The 27407-nt window shown below is 38.4% G+C and overlaps 1 protein-coding gene across 7 annotated transcripts in view; it reads left to right on the top strand.

The window, feature by feature from the left end:
* The window catches only part of lama2 (laminin, alpha 2), a 206463-nt gene that overhangs the window by 122650 nt on the left and 56406 nt on the right, over window positions 1-27407 (top strand). For 5 of the 7 annotated variants that reach the window (XM_067573019.1, XM_067573021.1, XM_067573020.1 and 2 more), the window contains 12 exons: window positions 125-261; window positions 2145-2276; window positions 3464-3568; window positions 7823-7966; window positions 19326-19502; window positions 19600-19785; window positions 20054-20172; window positions 20597-20714; window positions 22676-22828; window positions 26307-26431; window positions 26758-26844; window positions 27206-27399. In XM_067573019.1, coding sequence (XP_067429120.1) covers window positions 125-261; window positions 2145-2276; window positions 3464-3568; window positions 7823-7966; window positions 19326-19502; window positions 19600-19785; window positions 20054-20172; window positions 20597-20714; window positions 22676-22828; window positions 26307-26431; window positions 26758-26844; window positions 27206-27399 — 1677 coding nt within the window. The remainder of the gene's footprint in view (window positions 1-124; window positions 262-2144; window positions 2277-3463; window positions 3569-7822; window positions 7967-19325; window positions 19503-19599; window positions 19786-20053; window positions 20173-20596; window positions 20715-22675; window positions 22829-26306; window positions 26432-26757; window positions 26845-27205; window positions 27400-27407) is intronic. The other 2 variants (XM_067573022.1, XM_067573025.1) reach the window with 1 other exon arrangement.

The following is a 27407-nucleotide window of genomic DNA, read 5'->3' on the forward strand; positions in this document are numbered from 1 at the left end:
TAGAAGAAACATGTTAAAAATAGCTTTTAGGGTATATTTTTGACAGGTAAAACATTGACTTTCCTTCAGAATTTATTCACAGCAATTTAAAACGTACTTTCTCTCCTCCTCTCCTCTCTCACAGCCTGCCAGTGCAGTCATGTGGGCAATAACTGTGATGCTAACACAGGACAGTGTATCTGTCCACCGAACACCATCGGTGAGAGATGTGACCGCTGTGCTCCCAACCACTGGGGCCATGACATCATGACTGGATGCAAGGTAGGCTGAAACGGTGTTGGCAGTATTAGTTGTTGCTAACAAATGTGTGAACTATTTGTGTATTAGAGATTGCAAACACACAGGAAGGATGACAGAAAAAGTAGGCATTAATGATTCATCAGCTTGCCATTTTAACAAATGTATTGTTCTGAATGAAAATGGAAAACAGTGGCTTACTGGACCTTTGTGAGTAATTTTACTCTCCAACATTCAGAAATAATTTGAACACCATCAGTGATGATGGATAAAACCTGACTTTTCTCATTTCTGATATAATACTGGGAGTGAAATATTTAATCAACATAGACTTTATTTGTGTGTGCTCAATGTATTTCTCTAGAATAATAAACCTGACAAGTTTATAATAAAAATGAAAATAAAACATTAGGTATTCCAATTTAGTCACAATTTACACACACGTTAAATCTTTATCTAATTCTGTCTTTTTAAAAATAATTTCTTCAGCTGATTACCACTTTATTTTATTTTTTCTCTACCTTCTTTACTGTTACTTCTTGATGTCTAATTGTTTCCTTTTAGCTCCATTTTTACCTCTTATGTCTTTCTTATTTTCCTCTCTTCATTCCTACACTCTGTTCTCTTCTCATCGCAGTGCTTGTTTACACGGCCTTTTCTCTGTAGACCCTCCTCTTTATCGCCTTTCTTTCTTTGACTCTATCATTCCCATTTCCTCTACTTTTTTTTTTTTTTAAAACACGACTTTTTTCAAAGTGTTTGGAAAGTAATTGTTCTTCGCTGAAGCTATCTCACCAAAGGGCCCAGAGGCAGCTATAACAGTAAACTATTAAAAGTACACTACTAGCACACTATTAGCAGTTAGAGGCTTGGATGTGAAAGTACTGTAAATGTAACAACATACTGATCCAGAAGAGGACATCAGGACAACTAAGAGGGATGCAACAGATCTAAGTGGTAAAAAACACATCAAAAAAGAGCCAAAGACAACAGAACAAAGTAAAACACATCAAAGCAGGGAGGTACAACATAGAACAGAACAGTATTTAAAGTACAACAAAGGAAATAGACTTGAACAGAATAAAATGGGCACAGTAAATTCTTCAGTATGAAATGTTTAATTTAATGATTAACACTTGGGGAGAAGCCATATCAGGACCGAGTATATACAAACATAAGCACATAAAATGTCACTGAATCAACATTCCTTACAGCGAAAAACTGGGTCAAGTTCAAAATTACCTGCAAGTGCTAATAAACTTTCCAGAATTTATATAAATCTACATCAGCAGCACTGAAGATGTTGTGATTCAACCACAATTTCTCTAATACCATCAGATGGACATTTACAGCTTCTCAGCTTTTGATTTTGATTGTATTTCTGCAACTTTTGCCGCAGCAAACATGACAAACATCTGTTTTGTTGTTGTTAGTACGTTTGATTGAGACATTTGTCAAATCTAATATAATTTAATGTTTGCTCAGTAATTGTCCTTGATAATAATGTTGCGCTACAACAACCGTTGGTGTTAACAGGGAGAGTTTTTAAGGGGATTTCACTCACAACAGCATACATACATGCATACATGTGCTGTAACTCACAAGTTCTGTTCATTGACACGGCTCTTCTAAAAACAGTATTTTGACCTTTTGAACATCAGACATGCAACCGTCTACCTCGACGGAGTCAAACGTAACTCTTCACTGATTTTACGATTTTGTTTGTGCTGCTTAAAGACTCTCTTGGTTGACTGTTGACTGCACTAAGGGACCAAGATAAATGCTTGCATTGTGCATGATGTAAAAAGTGTTTGTGTCAGTTGTTCTAACATCTGCTTGAAGTTCATTTTTAAAAATTTTTTTGAAGTTCATTCTGTCTTTGTGTTTGTGTGTTTGTGTGTGTGTAGGAGTGTGGCTGCAGCGTGATCGGCTCGGTGACCCAGCAGTGCAATGTCAACACAGGCTGCTGCGTCTGTCATGACTCCTTCAGAGGAGAGAAATGCAATGAATGTCAGCTGGGATACAGAGACTTTCCTCAGGTAAATAATCCATATGAGTACTACAAATATCACTGTTACTATGAAGTGTACTTTTATTTTATCTGGTACTGGAGAGACTATCTGATGGGATTCGAACGTTGGGGACTGAGAGTCTGTGTGCGACAAGAGAGATAGATTCCCACAGATGTGATAATGGTATTACTCAGGCTTTTAATGCTAAAATCCTTTCTAAAAGCATTTGTTTCCTGCTTGATTGAAAGAAGCCTAATGGTGTCATCACACCACTGATCTTTATACCATCTTTACACCAAAGCCAAACTTTTCAGCATAGCTTCAGCATGTATTTTTTTCAACAGAGGTACCCCACTTGAAATGAAAAGATGAACAACAACATACAGTGTCAGGTGTGATTTAAAACAACAGCGAAGGAATTCAGCGTAGTGAGAATCTTTTAATCTTGATACCACTTAGCAGCAGTTTTTCAAACAGACCTAAAAATGAAATTTGAGTCGTCTTCCAGGTTAAGATGTTTTCTAATCTAAAATGTATTACACAAGTAGAGTAACTCTTTTAAGGAACATCTCAGTGCATAGCAAGTGTGCAGTCGAGAGAGAAGGGGGGTGTGTGTGACGGTGAGGCTGCGGCAACCGGAGCAGATAGTATGAAGAACTTTTCTGGTGGAAACCCTGCAACCACCATATTTGTCAAAACTCTATTGAATTTTTGCGTGGCTGCTAAACTGGCAGTTTCATTAAAGTCTTTTTGAATTGAAGGGAGCAGAGACAATTTACTTTGCCTTCGAAATGAGCGCACATTTATAATCAAATTTAATTTTTTATATTTGCCTTATTGTCTAGCTGTATTCACGGTAGAGTGATATGAAAAGTTCTTGATGAATTGCACTGTGATGAAATAAAACGAACCAAATGATCCTGTTGACTGTTGAGTCAGTGTTGAAAGTTCATGGTCATTTCTGCTCACTTTTGGAACTTCAGACAAATGAGAGGAAAACTGGACAACTCTGTGTTTGGTGTTCAAATGAACTTCAGTGATGTTTCAACTTGACATGGGTGTGAGAAGATAATGGCAACATTTTCATTTTGCGAGTGAATTTTTAATGGTTTGGTGAAGCATAAAGCTAGGACACACTCTGGTAGCTCCTCTCTGAGCCTGTAATGTTGTTGATAACAGAAGCTTGGCGTTTTCTGCTTCCACATTTCCCACAGTGCACCCAGTGTGAGTGTAACGTCTCAGGATCGGACAGCCAGACCTGCGACCTGGAGAGAGGAGTGTGTGCTTGCGCAGATCGAACGGGGAAGTGTAGCTGCAAGGTATAGCATACACTCACACAAAAATACACACACATACACAAACTCACTCGTCTACTTGTAATGGCCTTCCCCAATGATGTTAAAGATTTGGCTTCTCTGTGTGACGGCCTCTATATGCCTACATACTCACACACACACACACACACACACACACACACACACACAGACACACACACACAAACACACACACACACACACACACACACACACTGTAAATCCCTGTTAAATTTATGAAAAACAGAATAGATTTTTTTAAGTAGTATCATTGCCAGATGTTTGGAGGTGTATATACTGTGTATATTGGATATTTTTTTCCTATTCTAATTCTGTCAGTGCTGCAAACACAAACTCATTACAAGAAAATGTAAAGTTGCTGTTTTAACTGTAAGCCGCTGTAGCAGTTTGATACTGCACTGCAAAGCATCCATGCATCTTTATATGATTTATCCTTATATGGTCCTGCTGAACGCAATTGAAAAAAATGACACAAGGAGGTGAGATACTTGACTTTGAGATACTTGACTTTGACTTGATTTGTAGACCGAATAGACCCAGTATGATTTTTCTTAATCCTACTTGAGGAATCTGCAGCACTTGAATCTATATTATGCATAAGATTGTTTTTGTATGCTGGTAAAATTGTCTCCACTGAAGGAATATACTCGGTTAATACTAACTGTAATACAGTCTGCATGATTCATTCAAATGGATATTCATGCATTTCAGCAACTAAAGTGGTAACTTGTAGGCATCTGCCAGATAAAAGTCTGTAAACTATATAAACATTTATATATAAAAATATTTTTGTTGAAAAGTAATACAGTGCCCTCACATTCAATGTAAAAAACTGCTTAGAGAAAGGGGAATGGGGCTCCAAAATCTAAATGCCAGAATATACTCCACACAACCCTGTGAGTGTGTTTATTTTGTGTGTGTGTGTGTGTGTATGTTGCAATCAGAGCATTGAAATGGTCCATATGTGAAAACCTGAATTTGATATTCTGATCCTATCTGTCACCATCTATCTCTCTCTGTCTCTCTGTCTCTCTCTCTCTCTCTCTCTCTCTCTCTCACACACACACACACATGCACACACGCACACAGACACACACACCTAATGTATACACACATAAGGCATACAGTACGTTTTACACCTCTCATCCTCACTTGTGACAAGCTGATCCCATTAATACACACACACACACACATACAAACAACACATGCACATATTCAATACATGACACACCCAGACTAGAGACACCTTTCATCTTTGCTGTCACTTGCTGATCACATTATGCCACATAGACAGCGACAAATGCTAAAACAAAATTTTGCATTCACACACACAGTAACACACACACACACCTGGTTCATTGCCTGTAATGAGGTTTCAGATCACTGGGTGTCATCTTCACTCTAAACGGGTAGGCGGTGGACTGCCTGTCAGTCGAACAGTCGTTCGATCTGTCACCTGTCTCTCTATTCATCTGTTATTTCTGCTGTCTGAGACTTGTTAAGGTAGTTACCCGTCTATCTAAGGAAGTGTGACATGTCTGCATTTCCTTATGGCATCAGTAACATCAGGAAACTCTAAAATTAAAGACGCCACATTCAACATGCAAAAAAAAATCATATAGAGTACTGTGCAAAAGTTTTAGGCTCTAAAATTAAAGTAAATATGCTTACAAAAATATTGCTATAAATTGTTTTTATTTATCAATTAACTCCTTACAAAGTGCAGTAAAGAGGAAAAACCTAAATCAATTCAATATTTGGTGTGACCACATTTTTCCTTTAAAATAGAGCCGATCTCCCCACTACACTTGCACACAGTTTTTCAAGGTACTTGGCAGGTTGGTGATTCCTGCATCTTGGAGAAGTTGCCACAGTTCTTTGGATTTAGGCGTCTCAGTTGCTTCTGACTGTTGAGTACAGGGCTCTGTGGGGGCCATACCATCTGTTGCAGGACTCCCTGTTCTTCTTGTTGCTGAAGCTAGTTCTTTATGACTCTGGCTGTATGTTTGGGACTAATCAGACGCCTCCACGATGGTATTGCATTATGGATAAAAATCTAAAGTGCCTAAAACTTTTGCACATTACTGTATATTGTAATAACTGGTGCTGAAATGATTAGTCCATTAATCTCGTAGTCAATCAATTGAACACTTTGGATAACTGATTAATTAAGCCATTTATCAAGAAGAAATAGCAAACATTCACAGATTCCAGCTTCTCAAATGTGACGATTTTCTGCCTTTCTCTGTTTTATGTATATAATTGTAAATTCAATACCTTTGGGTCTTAGACTGCTGTTGGACAAAACGAGAGATTTTAAGTCACTCTATGTGAGCCTAAGATGTTGTCCTTATGTAGTAAAACTAATTGATAAAGTAATCAATTAGTCACAAAACAATCAACTGATATAAACAATGAAGACATGCATTAGTTGCAGCCTGAGTAATAACGTAATAAATGCCTTTTTATGTAACTACTATAATAATACTATAATATTCCAAAGTACATAAAGAGTACTAATGTTGATTCTCTGGGTTCCTTCACTGTACTCTCACATTCTTCTGTTGTGTTTGCTCCTCACTCACTAACCTGCAGGACTTTTTGACAGAACTCAACATTAATTGGATGATGTTTTGTTGACAGCACTGTAAGCCTTTTCTTAGCTGAGAGAAGGTTTAATACACAGCCCAGCTGTCCACAATCCCATTTTAGACCAGTCAGGTCTCAGCTTATTTACTCAAAATGTAAACATTCAGTGCAGTGAGATTCTTATCTCTACTTCAATGCAGTCAAGGCTTCAAATGCATTTTCTCTGTTGTATCAGTTGGGGTGGTTTTTAATAGCTAAATTCTGTCACCAAGTAAAAGTTGGCAAATAATATCTAATTAATTTGTCATGAGATTTAGCCTTGTTGGGAAAGCTTATGCCAGAGTGCTGGAAAGGAGGCTCCAGCTGACTGTCAAACCTCAGATCCAGGAGGAACAATGTGGATTCTGTCCTGGCTGTGGAACGGTGGACCAGCTCTTCACCCTAGCAGGGATACTTGAGGGGTCATGAGAGTTTGCACATCCAGTCCAGTGCTTTATGAACTTGGTAAAGGCTTACGAACGTCTACCTCAGGACACTGTGTGGGTGGTGCTGCGGGAGTATGGGCTACTGGGGCCGTTGCTGTGAGCCACTCGGTCTTTATATAACCACAGTGAGATCTGCGTCTGCATTCTCAGCAGTAAGTCAGACTCGTTCTCAGTGGGTGTCAGGCTCCACCAGGGTTGTCCCTTGTCATGATTCTGTTTGTGATTTTCATGGACAGAATCTCAAGGCCCACCCAGAGGACAGTGTCCAGTTTGGGGACCTCAGGATTGCTTCTCTGCTTTTTGCAGATGATGTGGTTCTGTTAGCGTCAACACACCATGACTTCCAGCAGGCACTGGGGCAGTTTGCAGCTGATTTTGAAGCGGTTGGGATGAGAGTCAGCGCTTCAATTTGTCAGTCTACGTCCCAACCCTCACTGGTCACGAGGTTTGGGTAGTGACTGAAAGAATGAGATTGCAGATACAAGAGGCTGGAATGAGTGTCCTCTGGAGGGTGTCTGGGATCAGCCTTAGAAATAAGGTGGGGAGCTCAGATATCTGGGTGGGGTTCGGATTAGAGCTGCTGCTTCTTCGCATCGAAAGGAGCCAACTGAGGTGGTTAGGGCATCTCCTGGATGCCTCTCTCTTTCTAGAGGTGTTCCAGGCATGTCCAACTGGTAGGAGACTCAGGGGCAGACCCAGAACACGCTGGAGGGATTACATATCTCTTCTGGCCTGGAAACGCCTTGGGATCTCCCATGAGGAGCTGGAGGGCGTTGCCGTAGAGAAGGATGTCTGGGTTTCCTTACGCAGTCTGATGCTGCTGTGACCCAGTCCCAGATAAGCGGCAGAAGATGGATGGATGGATAGATGGACTGATGGATTGATAGATTTACAAAATCACAATTATGTGACTGTGAAGTTAGCCTCACTTGAGATTAGAGAAACCTTGGACTCATGCCCTAAAGTCAAGGCATTGAATACAAAGAAACCAATGAGTGCTTTTCCATAGCTGAATGTGCCTTCTGACCTCAAGTAATTTTGCTGTTTTCCCTCAAACATGCCTTTTTTCATTCTAGCATTGTTAAAATGTGCAGTAGAGAAAGAATCACAATGGGTTACCTCACTTCTTTGTGTGTATTTATGTCTGTATTAATGTCTGTTTTAGGAAAATGTGGAGGGAGACAACTGTGACCGCTGTAAACCAGACACATTTGGGTTGTCGGTACGAAATCCGATGGGCTGCAGCAAGTGTTACTGTTATGGACTGACCCGGTCATGCACAGAGGCACAAGGTCTCATCAGGATGTGGGTGAGTAGACAAATCTTAAATATTTTACTTCTCTCCTGTCACTGTTTTTATACACATACAAGGACACCCTGATTACAATACATATAAGAAGGAAGTTTTCCAGTGAGTGCTTTGTAAATAAATAGAATGCAGTGCCTTTCTCTTCTCACTGTCAACGACTGCTACCCAATTTTGTCATATAGAATACAACAGTGCTTTCTAAAGCCATCCTCAGTTATGAGCCTAATGGTGGAGTGATAGACTGCATCGAGAGATTTAAGAGTAGAGGCTTTGGAGTGCATATAAATTACATTGCCATAGTCCATAATGCAGTGGTTACCAAACTTTTTGAAGATGATGCAGATGAAAGAAACCACACAGCATTAGTGAATCTGTGCCAGCAGGACCCCAATACATATGATGACTACTTTTTAACATGTTTTTTCTCCCTACCAAACTACCATGATATCATCTCCACCCAAGCAATCTGACACCTTTTACCAAAATTCCCCAACATCAGTCTTTGGCTTATTACACACAAACACTGACCTATATGATCAAGCAAATGGACCTTTAATAGAGTACTTTTCCAATACTTTCCAACAATCAGAAAGTGAATCTTGGGACTCCACAAAATCGAACATTTTATATAATAATATAATAATGACCCTGACACAAACTGTTCTCAAATGAAAAAATTCTCCTTCGGAATATCTGATTACTACCATGAGAACAAATATAAATCCTCTGTTGATCTCCAAAAAATGAAGACTGACTTTTCCCATCTACATATCAGTGTTCGTAGCCTGCCAAAAAACTATGATACTTTATGCCTTTGTTTGACCAAACTTGTCTTCTCTTTCAGTGTAATAGGGCTAACTGAAACTTGGTGGGTACTATTGACTATTTATCTATTATTATGCCTTAAATATGACAGGGTGCTTATTCTTGGTGATTTTAATATTCATCTATGCTGTCCTTCCCATTCCCTCACCTCCCATTTTTTAGATCTTATAGACTCTTCAATCTTTTTAAATTGCACAATATGTAATTTCTGCCGCTATGGGGTCTCTCAATCAAAACAATAACAAAAGAGAGAGTTTGATGACGTTGTGAAGTAGCATGGGTCATGGTAGTTGTTGTCTTCATTGTTAAACAACCAGCTTCTCCAGGTTAGGATTACTCCATTGTTCATCGGGGCACAGGACGTCTGGGAGGGGCTGCTAACCAAGCTGCTGTTAACATTTGCTCAGCTTGTTTCTCTGATAACTTAAAATCCAGATGTTCAGCATGTTTTAACTGAGAACTGAATTATCTGCAGAGGTCTTCTCTCCAAAACAAATGTACATGGGGATTAAAAACAGTAAAAACACTGAATAAAGCAGTTGCACATAAAAAATCAGTGTCTCCAACACTGTGCGGTGGGCACAGGACTTCTTGAAATCCTTCCATTCAGTTAAAAGATATAGTTAAAAACAACCAAGATCTAAAAAGTTAATCATAAAGATATGGCTTAAAACTGAATAAAAGTCAATTTATGGCAGCCAACATATTATCTTGTATGCCTACACTCATTAGTTGACACCATTGTAGCAACAGCCACAACATGTATCTTGTGCATGTATACTCTTTGGTAGAGGGGGTATGACACCATTGATAGGCGACCAAATGAAACGGACAGTTACACTGATTAAATTACAGATTTCTCTGGGAAACATTTGGGATAATATAAGCACACAACTCAAAAAACTATATAACATAGGTATAGTCGTTTTTAGACATTTCAATGCGGAATAGTTATATATTATAGCTTTAAAGGGGCCACACATTCTGAAGGTCACACCTTAGCCATGGTTCTCTCATCTGGTTTCTCTCTTGAGTGGATATGCTGGAATCTGACCATAAAGCTGTTGTTTTTAAAGTTCCACTACAGCTTTCTGTTCCTAGTTTCCAACCTTTTCTCGCACTCTCAACACTGGTTCTGCAGACAAATTTTGTGATGCTTTTAATTCATCCTCCTTTAATTCCACTATATTTCCTCTCAATCCAGATGCTCTATTAAATTCATTTAACGATCAGTGCCTATCCATCCTCGACCAAATTACAACATTTAAAACTAAGAAACAAAAATCAAATAACCTCCCCTGGTTGAACAATCACACTCGAGCCCTTAAAAGACTATAGAAAATTTGAAATTGAACAAGTCCAAAATAGCACATAATACCCTTAAAAACTAAATGTTAATTTATCAGAAAGCAGCTAAGGATGCAAGATCAGCCTATTTCTCTGAATAGATATCCAGAAATCACCACAATCCAAAATTTCTCTTTAGGGTAATGATTCAGTTATAAGTGATCCCTCCATTTCTCTTTCTGTACCTGATGTTGAGCTGTCTGAAAAATTTCTTGTTCATTTTGTTAATAAGGTGGAGAGTATCAGGTCCTGAATCCATCCTGACCCTTGCATTCTTTCTATTTCCCAAGTTAGTTCTGCCTCTTTTTCCCAGTTTCAACCTGTCACAATTTCAGTGTTAGAGGATGTAGTCTCCCACATGAACTCTTCCTCTTGCATCTCAGACATCATCCCCACTAAACTGCTCAAAGAGGTATTTTCCACTATTGGCCCTGTTATTTTGCAAATGTTTAACAATTCTCTGGCTTCTGGTTCTTTTTCCAAACAGGTACAGGCATGCTGTTATTCACCCATTGCTAAAGAAACCTTATTTGGCCCCCCTGTCCTTAAGTAGCTACAGACCAATCTCCAAATTGTCTTTTTTATCTAAGGTTCTGGAGAAAATAATTTCATCCTAACTGATATCTTTTATGAATAATCATAGTGTTTTTACCTTTTTCCAGCCTGGTTTTAGAGCACTTCATAGTACAGAGACAGCTCTTAATAATGACCCACTGCTGACTGCTTGATTTTAGTTCTTTAAGATTTAAGTGCCACTTTTGACAAAGTTGATCATGGTATCCTCTTACATCGCTTGGAAACTTGGGTAGGCCTCAAGAGCTCTGCTCTTAGCTTATCATGCTCATACCTCTCAAACAGAACTTTTACTGTTGCTCTGGGTAACTCTACTTCCTCAATGGCTCAGTTGAGTTGTGGTTTCCCTCAAGGCGTCTTTGGCCCCTTCTCTTTATTCATGCTGCCTCTTGGCCAGGTTATTCAGAATCACAATGTGCTTTACCATCTTTATGCTGACGACACTCAGTTATACATACCATTAAACACCACAGATCCTAGCAGCCTAGCAAATCTTACAGCTTGCCCCTCTGATATTAAATCTTGGATGTCCCAAAATTTTCTTAAATTTAATTATAAGTCTGAGGTCATGCTGTTCAGTTCTTTTGGTGCTAATCTTGGTGGTCTGTTAAATAATATTAAGCAGGCTGCTAGGAATCTAGGGGTAATATTTGGTGCTCTGTTTTGACGATCAAGTCAAAAACGTCAAGTCAAGATGATCTCTAAAATGAGGTCATTTTTGTCAGTTGCTGATATACAAAAAGTTGTACATGCTTTTATCTATTCTCGGCTTGATTGTTACAACGCACTTTACTCGGGTATCAGCCAGGGTTCTGTCCACCATCAGAAAATTGGTACAAAACGCAGCTGATCACATTACCCCTGTGCTTGCCTCTCTACACTGGCTCCCTGTTAGATTTTGCATGTTATGGTTTTGTAGGGTAGACCCAAATGCAGACTCAGATGAAGATGGAGATGATTAACAGCTTTTATTGCCAGGGTGTGGGGAATGGAGGTGGAAGGAGCAGGGGAGAAGCTGGCTGGGGCAGAGGGCTGAAGGATGATGATGAATGAGGGGGAAATGGGTGAGGCTGGCAGATGGTGGCAGGTGGTAATGGGTTGAAGAGTGGGCAAGCAAGAAGGCAGGCAGACAGGCAGGCAGACAGGTTGTGATCCGGGAGCACGCTGTGGCTGAAACAACGATCTGGTGACAAGTGGGTGAAGAGCCATAGTAGATATGCTGCAGAATGATGAGCTTGATGGAAGACAGGTGTGTGCAATCAGCATGTAACCAGGAGGCAGGAAAGTCAGGGAAGCGCCACGCCCAACGCCACACAGACACAGAGAGACAGACAGGGGAACACAGGGGAGAGGGAACACAAGGAAACATAAGGGAAACTAGAGGCACGGCTGTAGCCATGACATTGCATTGATTTTAAAATCTTATTGCTCACCTTTAAGGTCTTAAACGGCCTTACACCTAAATACATCTCTGATTTATTGACCTGGTATCTGCCCTCTCGGCCATTAAGATCTGCGGATGGAGCCCTGCTGGTTACTCCCAGGTCACGGATTGTGACTAAGGGTGATCAGACTTTTGCTATTAGAGCCCCCACACTATGGACCTCTCTGCCTACTGAACTCAGACACACTAAGTCTCTAGCTTCTTTTAAATCTCTTTTTAAGACTTTTCTCTTGTGAAAGCCTTTGGAAATGTCTTTATTTTCTCTTTGCTCATGTCCTTTGGCTTTATTCTCATTTTATCTGCCTTGCCTGGTTTTATTTCCTTTTTGTATAGCACTTTGTAATATTGTTAAGAAAAGTGCTATATAAATAAAGTTAATAATAATAGTAATATTAGTTATTATTGTTAATATTATTATTATTATTATTGTTGTTGTTGTTGTTGTTGTTATTATTATTAGAACCACGAAATTGGCCAAGAGTATTGATATACTAGGCAAAACATGTCACTTGATCAACACTGAGGTAGCCACTATGTTATATTATTCTATGGTGTATCCGTATATTAATTATTGTAATATAGCTTGGGATAGTTCTCAGCAGACCAAACTTGAGCCCATATTCTGTATCATCTTCAGAAATGAGCTCTAAGAATGATAAGTTGTGTACATCTAAGACATTCCTCTCAGCCTCTGTTTCTTCAGTGTTTATCAAGTGAACCATCTCCAGACTGGTTTATTTGTTCATAGTTCCTTAAAAAGAACCCTTCCCCTTTGTTTTCATGACATATTTGCATACAATTATCAATTTGATGACAACAACAACAACATAACAGACAATGGCAGACAGCGACCAAGGCAGCACTGGTGTAATGTCAATAACACTTCATTTTAAGTAAGGCTTCACTTTGCTAGGCAAAATATATTTTTTATTATAGTTCAGACTTTGTGATTGGCATAAGCTACCATGGTTACGCGTGTCCAACTGTCAAGGAGGCTCTCAGGAGGTGACATGATAATTACAGCGCAGTGCATCCGAAAAGATATGTACTACTGTTTGTCTTTTTTTTGCCTCACTGAATAAACAAAGTTGAAATCAATGAGCTCTTTCACATCATGGAGTTTTTTCTGATAGGTGTGTAGAAACCACATTTATTTAAATGAAATTAAACTAGTTTAAAACTTTGAAACTGCTCAAGATAGTCTGGTTTAAACTTGATTTTGAAACATGAAAACAAAAACCAAAATACCAGTTTAAAGTCAAAAACAAAGGTATATAAGTGTAGCGGAGACCATCAGACAGACAGTCAGCAAGTTAACAGTCAATTGTTGAGTGGCAGCCTGTTTTTAATAAAGGCCCTTCATCTCGGAAACGGTTGCCGTCGGCTATAAACTGGCGTTTCCGTGGTAACCATAGAGTTTTCAGATGGTCTGTAGTGAGAGGCTTCATTTGAACGACAAACATTCACTTCATTTATTGTTGACAGAGAGAGAGAGAGCGAGAGAGAGAGAGAGAGAGCTGGACAGAGAGAGAGAGAAAGACAGAAAAAATGGAGTTTATTGGAAAGAGGGAGATTTTCTCTGAACCACTGAATCGTGAGATTACACTGAGTGGAGTGGGACATGTGGACGTGCACACACACACGCACACACACACACACACACACACACACACACACACACATACACAGTCACCATATCTAGACACCCATTCACATAGACTATACAAACACAGTACACATGCATTCACATACACATACAGTATATACACACACACACACAGACACACACATACTCACACAGCATGGGATTACACAGAGGCTAGAGGAGAGGGACATTCGCATACACACACACGTGCACACACACACACACACACACACAGACAGATTCTGCCATACATGCAGGCTTTTCTTATTTATCTGTGATGGGATAACTGCATGTCTGATTGGAGGAATAAATCCTGGTTGTTAAATACTGCTGTGAAGATCTGCACTAATATAATATGGAAAAATCTATAGAGAGCAAAGATAAGGTGAAAGCACTGATAAGAAAAGAAAGGAAAATACCTTAAAGAGGGCTCTCAAGTGATTTTAGAGAAGAGAAAAATCAGGTTTTTTACTTGCCAAATTGAAACCATTTTGTAATGAGATTATTAATTGTAAACTTACCTACACACAAAGTACTGGTAGAAAACAATCAATGAATCCAACAAAGTTAATTGTTTACTTCCTGAAACACATATTTATTGTCTACTTAACTGTACAGAGGATCGACAATCCCATATTAGTTTAATAAAATACTATCATTATTGGAATACTATATATTTTTGACAAAGAAATGTATAAAAAAACCTTGAATAATAAATAATTTTTAAATGTAGTTGGGTATATACAGTACAGCACATGCTATATAGGAAACAGTACGTGTATGTACACATATATGACTCAGTTACAGTGAAATTTCACTGTACACCTCATTCTTACTTTCATTTCAACAGAATACACACAATGGTTTTATGAAAATTAAATTAAAGAACAACAAGAAAAAGTTGTGGGGTTTAGTAAAGCGACGTAGGCCCAAATCCTGTCAAGCAAATCTTGAAGTGGAGGGGAAATCCTTGACTAAACCAGTACAAATTGCTCATTATTTTAATGATTATTTTCATGACATGGTAAACAATTTGAGGAGCAATATGCACCAAACAAGTAATAGAACCTCCACAATACTAATTAAGGATTTAATAATGAAGAATAAGAACTGTAAATTTAAAATTGCAAAAATTATAAGTCTGCTTAATAAATGCAAGGACAGACCACCAGATGTACATAATTTAGATGTTACATTTCTTAGAATTGTTACCAGTTTAATTGCTGTTCCTGTCTGTCATATTATTAATTTGAGTATTCAAAAATGTATTTGTCCACAGGCATGGAAGATAGCAAAAGTTATTCTGCTTTCAAAGGATCCAGCAGCATCACTTTCTGGTACAAATAGCCACCCTATAAATTGTTACAAGCTTTATAAAAGGTAATGGAGAGAATTATTTTTGAACAAATGCAATCTTATTTTGATGTTAATTACATAAACACAGATTATCAACATGCTTATAGCGCATTCTACATGCATAGCCCTGACACAAATCCCAGATGATTAGCAAAGTGAGCAGGATAATAGGAAGTTAGTGGGTGCAGTTTTACTTGATTGCAGTTCGACATTTGATGTTATAGATCATTCTTTATTGTTAGACAAGGTGAAACATTATTGCTTCACTTTTACTGCCATAAAGTGGATGAAGAGCTACTTGACAAATAGGAGGCAGACAGTTTTCTTTAATGGCAGTTTGTCAAAGATTAGACATGTTACTTGTGGTGTACCTCAAGGCAGCTGTTTTGGCCAATATTGTTCTCTGCCTTTGCTAATGATCCTCCATTAGTTTTAGAAAAGGCTCCAATGGCTATGTATGCAGATGATTCAACAATATATGTAGCTGTGACATCAACAGAAAAGCTGAACATTTTACACAAGGAGTTAAGGTTAGTGGTAGAATGAGTAACGAGCACAAAATTGGTGCTTAATGTTGGTCAAACAAAGTCTGTTATAATAGGATCAAGGTATCAGTTAAAAGCTGAACTAACACTGAAATTAAATCTAAACAATATACTTATTGAACAAGTACAAGAGACAAAACTGGATCATAAATGATCCACCTATGCTTTGTTAAATTTAGAGAGAAATTTACTGGTGACATGATCACCAAAGCTATTGTCTGAAAGGTTATTCTCTCAGTTTGCTCAACACAATTATCAAACACGATATGCGACAGAAAGAAGGTTCATGCTACCTAAAGCGAAAACAAGTGTGATAGAGAGATTAGTCATGTAGAGAGCCATGGTCAGGTGGAATTCATTGCCAGTGCATATTGTACAAGAGAATATTAAAGATCGGTTCTTTGTCAAAACAGTATCTCCATACATTTCAGGAACTATAATTGAATTGTGTGAGTGTAACCTAGGGAAAAATGGTGTAAGAAAAAAAAAGCAAACCTGGGGGAAAGTAGAATCCCCCCTTGGCAGAGAATGAGGAATATTTTATAATATTTAATATTTAAATACCACATTTCTTGGAATTAAATATGCATGATGGATAAATATAAAATTTAAGAAGGTTATTCATGCAAAGATTTATGTTTATTAAAAAATACTATTTATTTGTATGAAGAAGGGGAAAAAAATCAGGTTTGCCATGAATTCTTGAGTAATTGTTATTGATTTATAATTTTGTGTATGGCTTAATGTCTGTTGAAAGGATGAAAGTTTGTTCCTCTTCCATATGTACTTTGTTAATTCAGTGAGATGAGCTGTTTTGTTTGCTGTGTTTATGTGGCTATAGTGTGTATGAGTGTGTGTGACTGTATGGTTGATGGACCCCAAAAGTAGCCAATGTTTGTGCTGGTGCTAATGGGGATCCTAATAAAGAAAGAAAAAACATACAAGTTTGGGAAATATATAAAAAAGGACAAATCTATTTACATTTTTTCATTGTTAGGATGTTCAAACATATGTGTCATTCTGTATGTGTGCTAAATGCTAAAAACTTTCAGTCTAATTTGTTAATTTTCAATTTTGGAAACAAAACTGTAACTAGACAAAAAAAAACTAGTATATTGGTTATTGGAGAGATGTTTTATTTTCATTTTATGGATTTGACAGTAAGTTTTCCAGGATTTGTATGCTGTGTTGAGTTTTACGATTCCTTCGCGTCCTATTATATATGATTTATATCTGATCTGATTTGGTTGTTTAGATAACATGCATGGCTTGTTTATTGGAAATCTCTACAGAATTTCAAACTGCCAATTGAAACATTCCAGTCTCACTCTCATATGTTGGACTGAAAATTGCCTCCCTAAAACTCACTTACATTAATTTGTATTTATAAATTATAAATGTGTATTTATTTTATTGCATGGTAAACTTTTTGGAAATGGTTTGATTTTATGTTTCTATCAAGGAAAATGCAAATGAAAAACCAGTTAAGATAGCTACAGTACATTAATGTGTGGCATTTAATTCATTTTAAGTAATAGTTGAGATAGAAATAAGCAATTTCACATTCCATGTGTGACTGCCTCTCTATTATGCAGCCAGTATCACCAGTGTATCCAAGCTATAGTAATTTAATAGATTTCAGAAGAGCACTCTTCCATAATGCCTCAGATATTATTCAAACAATATCAATATATCAACAATGTTGGACTACAGGGGCAAAGAAAGATCCAGGCTGCAACAGATGAATCTATTTTTAAATCAGTCCACTCAACCACAACCCACAGTCAATAATAAGCCCTGATATAATTAAAGTAATATTGAAATATCAACACATAAAGTAGGAAACAGAGAGAATGAGAAAGAAAGGAGTAGATTTTCTCCAGATTGTCAGTAATAACTCAAACAGTATTCACATATCAGAGAGCAAGAATCAGTGTGACACCATCAGGCTCAAGTTATATTCAGAAATTGAAAGTTATTTACATTAACTGACCTTGACCGCTAATAATATTAACTGCAAGAGCAGTCCTCACACTAACTGAAGAAGGTAACACCTTTCTTTACCCATTGTTGCCAAAGAAGAATCACAATTGGGCTAAAATCATAGTTATGTGATAGTTTAGCAATAATAAAATGATAAAAAAAAAGGCAAGAGGGTCGCTTTCTGTTCTAACACATCTGTGCAAAAAAACAGGCTCATTGTCTTACTGATTGTTCTGTTCATGCCTCTGATATATCAAATGTCACACATTTGTGGAGATTCATTCAGTCATATAACGATACATTTAAATGTGTGACATCTCTCCCCTGTAAATCTGTTTTTTAAGTTTCAACTAAAAGCCCTCAAATTTACCTGAAGAGTAAATAACATCGTCTATTAAACAACAGATAATAATCCACATCTTGTTACTGAAATGACTAGAATGCCTATACCTACATTATTAAAATTCATTTGACAGATTCACAAAAAAAGTCTGCCACAGAATGTTTGATACTTTTGGATAGCATGCTGCCAGACAGTATTTGGAGACAAGAAGGTATCCTCCATGTCTCAATTAAAGGTTTGCATAAAAGATGCTGCCATGTGGCTTGTTCTGAAAGCTGCATTGATCTATCCTTCATTAGTAAGGATATTCTACAATCCTCTGTGTCCACAGATGAAACAAGACCCAAAGATACAAATGTTTTTCTGTAACAAGGTAGGGGTCTCATTTTAAATCAATGTCTTCCAAAGTCAAAGAAGAGCAAGGGCGGAGTATTGCTTCAGCCAGCATCATTTAGGATTTGAGGAAATGAGGACTGAATAAAAAAAGAACGACATTGATATGAGTCATGGACACATGATAAACAGGGTTGGTTCATGGAATACTGAGGCCCCATGCCAAAAGTTGAAATTTTGCTAAATTTAAGAGCGGCTTGTGTTATTATGCTATTCAGCCCTCCCAGTTCACCAGTGCTGTGCTCTTTTCTCAGCCAGTCTGTGTCATCAAGTATGACATGATAAAATATGCAGCTGAAACAAGAGGGTGGCTGAAAAGAATATTTAGGAATATTTCTTTGATATTTAGTCATCCTTCATATCCTGCAATGCCAGACAAAATAATTTGTACTCACACTTTTAAAATGTATAAATTATTGGATCATATCAATTAATGAATTATATCAAAATTTTGTTAAACTTCTCAAAGAGTTTCTACAGTATAATCTTAAGTTGTACATTCATTCATTCATTCATTCATTCACCTCTCCCCATACTGTATGATAGACACTCAATTTAGTAATTTTCACACCTATAATGATGCAGCATTGAGGAATTGTTAGGAGAGACTACTGGACACTACTTTTTTTGTTCCATTGTGGATTTTTTGAGGGAACTATAGTTGATAAATTTACACAGTCAGAACCCAAATATACTTATAGAAATCCTACTATACAACTAGGTATTTACTTAAATCTTTAGTACCCATGTACACCCAAATTCACTGGTATAGGCAGCATGATATGACTAGGTTCCAGTGCATAGTAAAACTCTCTCTCCAACAAAAAGTATAAACATCTGGAATCAGTTCTACAAGGTTCAACTGGGCGTCACATTAATATCATCATCATTATTGTGTGTCCTAGTTAACACTGAAGCCAGAGCAGACTGTGCTCCCCCTGGTGGATAAATCCAACACCATAGAGACGAGGAAAGGGGTGAGCTTCCAACACCCTGAGATCCTCGCCCATTCAGAGCTGGTCACCTCAATTCTCTCTGAACCTTACTACTGGAAACTCCCGGAGCAGTTCAGAGGCTCTATGGTGAGAAATCTCACTGTGTTTGTGTTTATGTAGAAAACTGTGAAATCAGAGCAGTCTTGTTAAATGTCTTCAATCAATTTTTTACATCTCTCTTCAGATCACAGCATACGGTGGGCAGCTGAAATATGCAGTGTACTATGAGGCCAGAGATGAAACTGGTCCTTCCTCATATGAGCCTCAGGTCATCATTAAGGGTGGTCCTAACCGTAACATATTGATGACACGCCACATACCGGGACTCCAAATTGGTCAACTCACACGCCACGAGATTGACATGACAGAGGTACACTAAGGCTTTGGAGGAAAGTGGGATACTGAAAAATAATGGAAGAAATATTTGAGTCATGGGTTTTAAAAATAACTTCTTCTATTAAATACTAACAAAAATAATAGAACTTAACAGAATATTGATTGTATTTATTTTTGGCGAACTCTGTTAGTCAATACAAGCAGAGTCGATTACACCAGTAATAGACTGCAGTAATAAAATTGAATTATCAGTGTATTCTGTCTGTGTGTGTGTGTGTGTGTGTGTGTGTGTTTGTGTGTAGCATGAGTGGAAGTATGCAGATGGCCGGTCTATGACTCGAGAGGACTTCATGGACATTTTGTTCTATGTGGACTACATCCTAATTAAGGCATCGCACGGCAACTTAATGAGACACAGCCGGTAAAACACACACACACTCACACACACACACACACACACACACACACAGTTACATGTGTGTCCACACGGTGTGGCTCACTATCAAATATGAAATTTGATAGCTGAATAAAGTATAACCAGTGGGAAAAACCTCCCTCTCATTTGTATCTCAAGGGGTATTAATAAAATTGTCTCCACTAAAGGCCATTTTCACAGCAGAAACATTATAACCTCCTGCAAATAATCCACATAGTCTTGTCTGGATATCCCATATTAGACATCTAAATATGTATAATATAACGTGCTGCATATCATCTTTGATTTGATGGAAGGATAGTACCTTGATTTAATCCAAATGTCCCAAGAAAGCACTGCTATTAGAAACATGCATGCATCAAACATATTACATTTTTTGGATAATTACTTGTTGCCTTCTCTCTTCCAGCATTTCAGAGATCAGTCTAACGGTGGCAGAGGAAGGTAGACCCACCAAAGAGAGTGAGAAAGCCCATCAGATAGAAAAGTGTGAGTGTCCACTTGGATACTCGGGACTTTCCTGTGAGGTACGACGTCCACGACGAAACAAATGAAACACATGCACATGTAAAATCTACAAAATGTTACCTTTTTCTAGAAAAAAATCTCAGAACTACAATACAGGTAATCAGTTGTTGTAGCAGGCAGCAACTAAAGTAGTCCCATAACATTAGCAAGTGACTGAGGCCAATATTGATTTTTGAGATTTTTTAATAAAATCATATAACAATATACGGTATATTGGCTGATAATGTTTGCCTTTTTAAACAAACACACAAAAAAACCCCAAACATTTTTTGATGAAGAGCCCTTAAATTTGGTTTGTGAAGATCTGTGACTTACATATGTACTGAGCTGGACATTTTACAGTTAAAAATAAACCAAGTAAGTACTTTTTGGTGGACAAACTATTGTGCCAGACCACAGAATCAGTTACTGATTTTACTGGGTTGAACTTTTGCCAGAATACAAGTTACAGCAGGTTCTGTTTGCAACTGCTTTGTAATGTCATATAGAAAATTAGGACACTAGGAGATAATCATTCACAATATACCCAATGTATATGAATGTAAAATACATCACTAAGTTTCTGTAACTCAGTTCTAGTATTTTTAATTATTTGTGTGATGAAATGTCCTCATTACAAAAAGAAGATCCAGAAGTACAACACTGTATGGCAATATTACAAAAAAATGAATACCCAGAATTTGTATTGACACATGTTGAGAATGTATATTTTGGATCTGACATTACAAACACGAATCACTGTGTGAGTTACCCTCTTTCTCTCGTTCCCTCGCTGCTCAAAGGAATGAATTCTTTTTGTGTGCTGACTTTACACTGAGAGAGAATGTAAACATGGAGGTCACAGACTAGGCTTTCAATAGTATCTCACAACTTTCCAATTTACATTTAGTTCAGAGTTTTAAGCCGCCCTGACGCTTTTCAGACTCTCCTGTTTTGTTTTTTTATGTATTTTATTTTTTGCTTTGCTTAACCGGGATTAAGCCTCACTGAGTGTCTCGTCCACTGAGTTGTGATTTTGTCAAAGCAATTGACTTTCAGCTGCGTCCAGCTCCTTCTCTTAAGCCACAGAAAGCATACAGGAGTGACTCAATCTTCAGTTTAATGAGGATTTTGTAGAGACGGCTTATGATACACCGAGGCAACAGTCCTGAGCAATTCCACTGGACGCTGGCGCCTGAGAGTCATTTAAGTATTATTGTGTTAATCTCAAAGGAGTACGTGGCATGCCAGCAAACTTTTAACTATATTTTTCAACCTCTGTTTCACTTTGTCGCCTGTTATTTCGAGTGCAGAGGAGCACCCGTTTATATTGCCTGAAAAAAAAGAATTAGTCGTGTACATAATTTAGAAGCTACAGATACTGTTGAAAAAGTGCCAAATGGAAGCCAAATAGCAAACGGTAGCTAAACTTGAAATGTTCAGGTCGTAGAGGGCTTGGCTGACAGATGGCCATTCTATTTGTAGCTGCCGTCGTTGTTAATAAAGTATTTTTAAACGGGCGTTTAGCGCTAGCAGAGGGAACAGATGGCTCTTTAAATGGACTCCATTAATTATTACTGAACAGGAGAGAGAGGGAGAGAGAGTTACCTTGCATGTCTATGTATGTGTGTGTGTGTGTGTGTATGTTTATGTGAGCGGGTATGTGAGGGTGCGTGCATGTGTGTGCTCAAAAGTTACTGAAGGGAATAACTCTTAATTGTGTGTATGTGTGTGAAAGTGAGAGTGGTCAACAGTTGCCTAGAGAAATAACAATTAAGGATAATTATGTCTCCATGTATTGAGTGTTGTTTAGAATATTTGTGTGTGATTTGTAAGCGTGTGTGTGCATCTAAATATCATACATAGTGTGTTGTGACTGTGGGAACAAATGCTACCAAAATTGGATCTAATAGTGTATTTCTACTTTCATTGTCTCTCTCTCTCTCTCTCTATCTCTATCTCTATCTCTCTCTCTCTGCAGGAGTGTGCTGCAGGTTTCTACCGTCTTCGCAGCGGTTCCCTGGCATCTGCTCCAGCGTCCAGTGTGCCCACTGCTGCTGGTATGGGCAGCTGTGTTCAATGCCAATGCAGTGGGCACTCATCCACCTGTGACCCTGAGACATCCATATGCCAGGTAAATGAATGAGTGTGTGTGTATGTGTGTGTGTGCCTGGGAGCACTCTGTCGCTGGAGACCCTCATACAGCCATATGCCAGGTAGCTACTGGAAAAGAAAGTGAGGTGAGAGAGAAAGAAAAAGATGTGTGTGTGTGTGTGTGTGTGTGTATGGGGGGGGGAGGATGTCAGGTAATGTAATTAGCCCTGCAATAATTAACGACCCTGGGCTTATTCATATTTTGTGTAATTTCCTCTCCTCTGGATCTGACCCAAAGCTACATGGCTACTTTTAGAACGAGAGAAGATGAAAATATGAGAAGATGAAATACAATTAGAGCACATGACAAAGGCAAACAATATCTGACCCTTAAAGTGAAACACAACAGGTAGTTTCTTTTCTTTAATTTTTACTCGCAAGACCAGGAAGAAAGAGAGAAATTCCACGGTTTCATTTTTGTTTTGGTTCTGTGTTTTTAAGAGTTGCATTGAACGAGATCCTCCCTGCATGTCTTCCCCTAAATCCAACTAGTGGCTTGTGAGATAAATCTGCACATGCCAGTTGTTAGCTGTTAGTCTTTCCCAGCCTTTTCCCAATCTTGTCAGCTATGTAGTATGTCCCCCATCTGAAGACTTTGGCCCCAGGGAATAGTTGTTCACGCGCTGAACGAAGGTCACCACTTGGATTTGATTTGTAAAAACACTGGCAGACTGAGAGAATTACACTGTTTTTGACATACTTGTACGGCCAAAGAGAAAACCCTTCACGCTGTCAGAAAACTCTATCCACTGAGATTTGTTTTGGATGGCTGATAAGGAGCCATTATGTTATGTGGTCTGATGTGGTTACAACACTAGTGCACTGTATACTGTGTTTTGTAGTGACACAATATGCATTCAGCAACAAACTCAGAAATATGCCGGCAGTAGCTGTGTTCTCAATTTTTGGATTTTTTTTTTTTTTTTTTGTGCCACATGCTTGCCCACATGACGTCAAGCATTTTCATAAGACTCTAAATATATAGACTGTAGTTTTGCTCCAATATGCTTGTTTTCTCATCTGCCCTCCAATATTTTCTGATTTCTGATTCTTTTTATGTGTTTTTTCTCAGTTTTTGCTATTCTACCTCATCTCTTCTCATTCCTCTATCCATTCTCCTCTCTTTGTCGTTCCTCCACTCCTCCATATTCTTGTCTTTTTATCTGCTAAACTCTCATTCCCTACATTCTCTCTCCTCTTATCCTCAATTATGCATTTACTCATCCTTTGTCTCCTCTCATCTCCCCTTCATTCCCCCTCTCTTTTACCTTCAATTCTCTCATTTTTCTTTGTCCAAATCCTCCTCCGCACCGCTTCTGCTTCTCTTTCTCATCTCTCCTTAATTTTCTCTAGTTTTGCCAATTTGTTTCTCTCTTTTTACTCCCCCCCCCCTCCCCCTCCCCTATTGTGTTTGATTTCTGTCTCTCTTTGCCTCCCAGCCATTTTCTCCTTGCACATTTCCATCTCGCTCTCCATAACAGCGTCATTAGCATTTTCTAACCGAGCGGGCTAAATTGAAAATGCTAAACGAGTTTGTTTCTGTGGTAATTAGCGGTAACAAGGAACACAGGAAGTTAATGGAAATGACTTGCCTCGTTAAGAGGCAACTTCCTGTTGAACTGATTGAAGTTCCCATTTCAACAAACAAGGCGAACACATAAGACAGGACCCTGGGGATATGAAGAGGAGAGAGTTATGTGTGTATACAGTATGTAAAATATTTGTGTGAGTTTACATTGTGTTTTTATATGATTGAGTGCACCGTGTGTGTGCGGGTGTGTGTCAGTTCGATGTGTCTGCATCTGTGAGCATTTCTGTGTGTATTTCTGTGTGTTAAGTGTGTTCATATTGTGGAAACGTACAGAATATGTAAATAAACACACTGTATTTTGTGATGTCAGAATACAAGTATGACTAAGTATTGTGTGTATGTTATGCTGTATAATAAGCATAGTGGCAAATAAGATGAACACAAACGTCTCTGGATATGAAAATATTTTGGATCTATTTATGTATATGTATGTGTGGTTGTGTGTGTCATTGTACCCTTGTGGCTACTCTCATATAAAACAGGTGAGTGAAATCTTGCAAAGTAAATGAGTATTTCAGATGGCCTGCTCTTAACGAAGGAAGCTTATTAAACGTGTGCGATCGCACCTGTCAGCTAACAGCTATTTGGCCGCCGCTGTGCACAGTCTCACAGCACCTCATCATGTACTGTAGAAGTGGGACGAGGCCCAAAAATCATTCATTATTGTGTGTGGATGGCTACATTTCCTATCAGAACTAGTCCAGGCTAGAAACAAGTTTACCAGTGTGAAGGCCTGGAGTGCTGGTGAAAAGAAATGAGTAATGATTTCCACACAGCTCCAGCAGAAGCAGCTGCAACCACACTGGGTAGTTCCCAGTGACAGTCCGGAGGTGCTGCTCAATCAACTTTTCCCTAAAAAATAAAAGTAATCAGATGACTGTTTTCATCTATTTGTCTCTGTCAGAAAAAAAACCCCCAAAAAACCCAGAAAATCTTGGCAGCAGGCAGCTCCTAACTTTTAAGGAGATAAAAACTGAAAGGATACTGCCAACATGTTGTCAAACATGTCATTAAAGTCTCTGAATTTACCACCTCACAGCAAAGCACACCAGTGATCAAAAGTGCTACTATTATCAAAAATTGTGGAGTGAACTGTCAGTGGGTAATAATAGCAGTATGCCACTATTATTTATGCTCTTCATCTGGTGTCGGTGTTAATCAACCAATGGTGCCAAAATAATCTAACTCACCAAAAAAAACAAGCCTCCTCAATGCCATTTTGTCAGTAATCACGGAGGGGATGATGAGTGACCCCATCTGTCGTCTCTTCAATTACTCATTGTCGAGTTGAGACAATTAGACACATGCAAGGGATTGCACACATCTAAGGAGTTATACAGCACTAATTTCCTCCCAGCTTTGATCAGAAGATCTGAAATATACTATATTAATTTTATCACACGTCTATAAACTTTTCATATTTTCTAATCATCAAAAAAATATATTTTTTTCTTGCTCAAGCAAATCTGGTGTCTTGTTTTCATTGTGCCAGAGGCAATATTCAAATACAACATCCAGATGAAAGTCTAGCCTAAATGCTCTTAATTTAATTTGAAAATTAGTTTTCTTTTTTAAAGATAAAAAGCTCTCTGGATAAGCAGCGTGAGATTTTTTTTTGTTGTTTTTTTTGTCATTTTGTTGCAGCTGCCTTCATTTGCTCACACGATCAAACTCTGAATTTCAAACCAACCACACATCACACAAACTCATGCTGTGTGGAGGATGGGGAATTTAACACCCACACATTGGGGTTAGAGTCATAGTTGGGTTACAGAATGAATAGAAGTCAATGTAGTTTTGTTTTTTTTTCCACAGATATAACATCCATTCTGTGTGTGTTTGTGTGTGTGTGTGCATGGGCATGTAGAACTGTCAAGACAACACGGAGGGTGATCGGTGTGAACGCTGCGCTCCAGGCTTCTACGGCGTGGTCCGAGGTTCCCCTGATGACTGTAAACCCTGCGCCTGCCCACTTACCAACCAAGAGAACAAGTAAACTTTCTTTCTTTTCTTTGTTGCTCTCATTCATCCCCTTCATCATCTCCTAATTATGAGTACATCTGTCTGTTTGTGTGGTTTTGATGAGTTTTGTGTTTGATATGAAAGTACTCTTCAGTGTGTGTTTCTTTTCTACATATTGAAAGTATTGGTCATCTGTCATGTCCTCTATGTGTCTTTCTCTCTATTACTGTATTTATCTTCCCATCAGTCATGTTCTGACTCAGCACTTTTTTACATGCGTATTGGAACTTAAAAGTTACTTAAAAATTAAACTATTGGAAGTATTTTGACATTGTGGGAAATCTTTTTGTGTTTAGTTTTAGTCCAACCTGTGTAGCTGAAGGGTTCGATGACTACCGATGTACAGCCTGTCCTGAGGGATACGAGGGCAAATACTGTGAGAGGTCAGACACATACACACACACAGACACATACACACACACACACAGAGGTGCACTATCTTGCCATGAATAATGTAAAAAGGTTCAGCTTAAAAATCATGAACTTAACATTAAATGTCCAAGACTTTGGGACAAAGCCTCTGACAATAAGAGTATAACCATAATTGGTTACAACCATAATTTTGTAATACAAGGTAATCTAGGTAGTATTTTACATATGTATAAATTATTTCTCACTTCCTGTTTGTGCACCTTTGAAATTGGCTTCATTTGTTTGCAGTCTCTAGTAAAAGCAATGTGAACCTCTGGTTGCAAGCAACACTATTCTTTACCCTTTCCATCTTCCCATGGTCCCCCTGTCCAGGTGTTCTACTGGTTACCATGGTAACCCGCGGATGCCTGGCGGTCACTGTGAGGAGTGTAAGTGTTCCTTGTGGGGGGCGTTCCTTGGACCATGTGACCCTGTCACCGGCCAATGCCATTGCAGGGTCGGGGCATCTGGGAGGTCGTGTGACCAGTGCATGGAGAAGCATGTGTGTGGACCGGCTGGGATCATCTGTAAGACT

The sequence above is a fragment of the Thunnus thynnus genome, chromosome 18 (assembly GCF_963924715.1).
Source record: "Thunnus thynnus chromosome 18, fThuThy2.1, whole genome shotgun sequence".
NCBI lineage: Eukaryota > Metazoa > Chordata > Actinopteri > Scombriformes > Scombridae > Thunnus > Thunnus thynnus.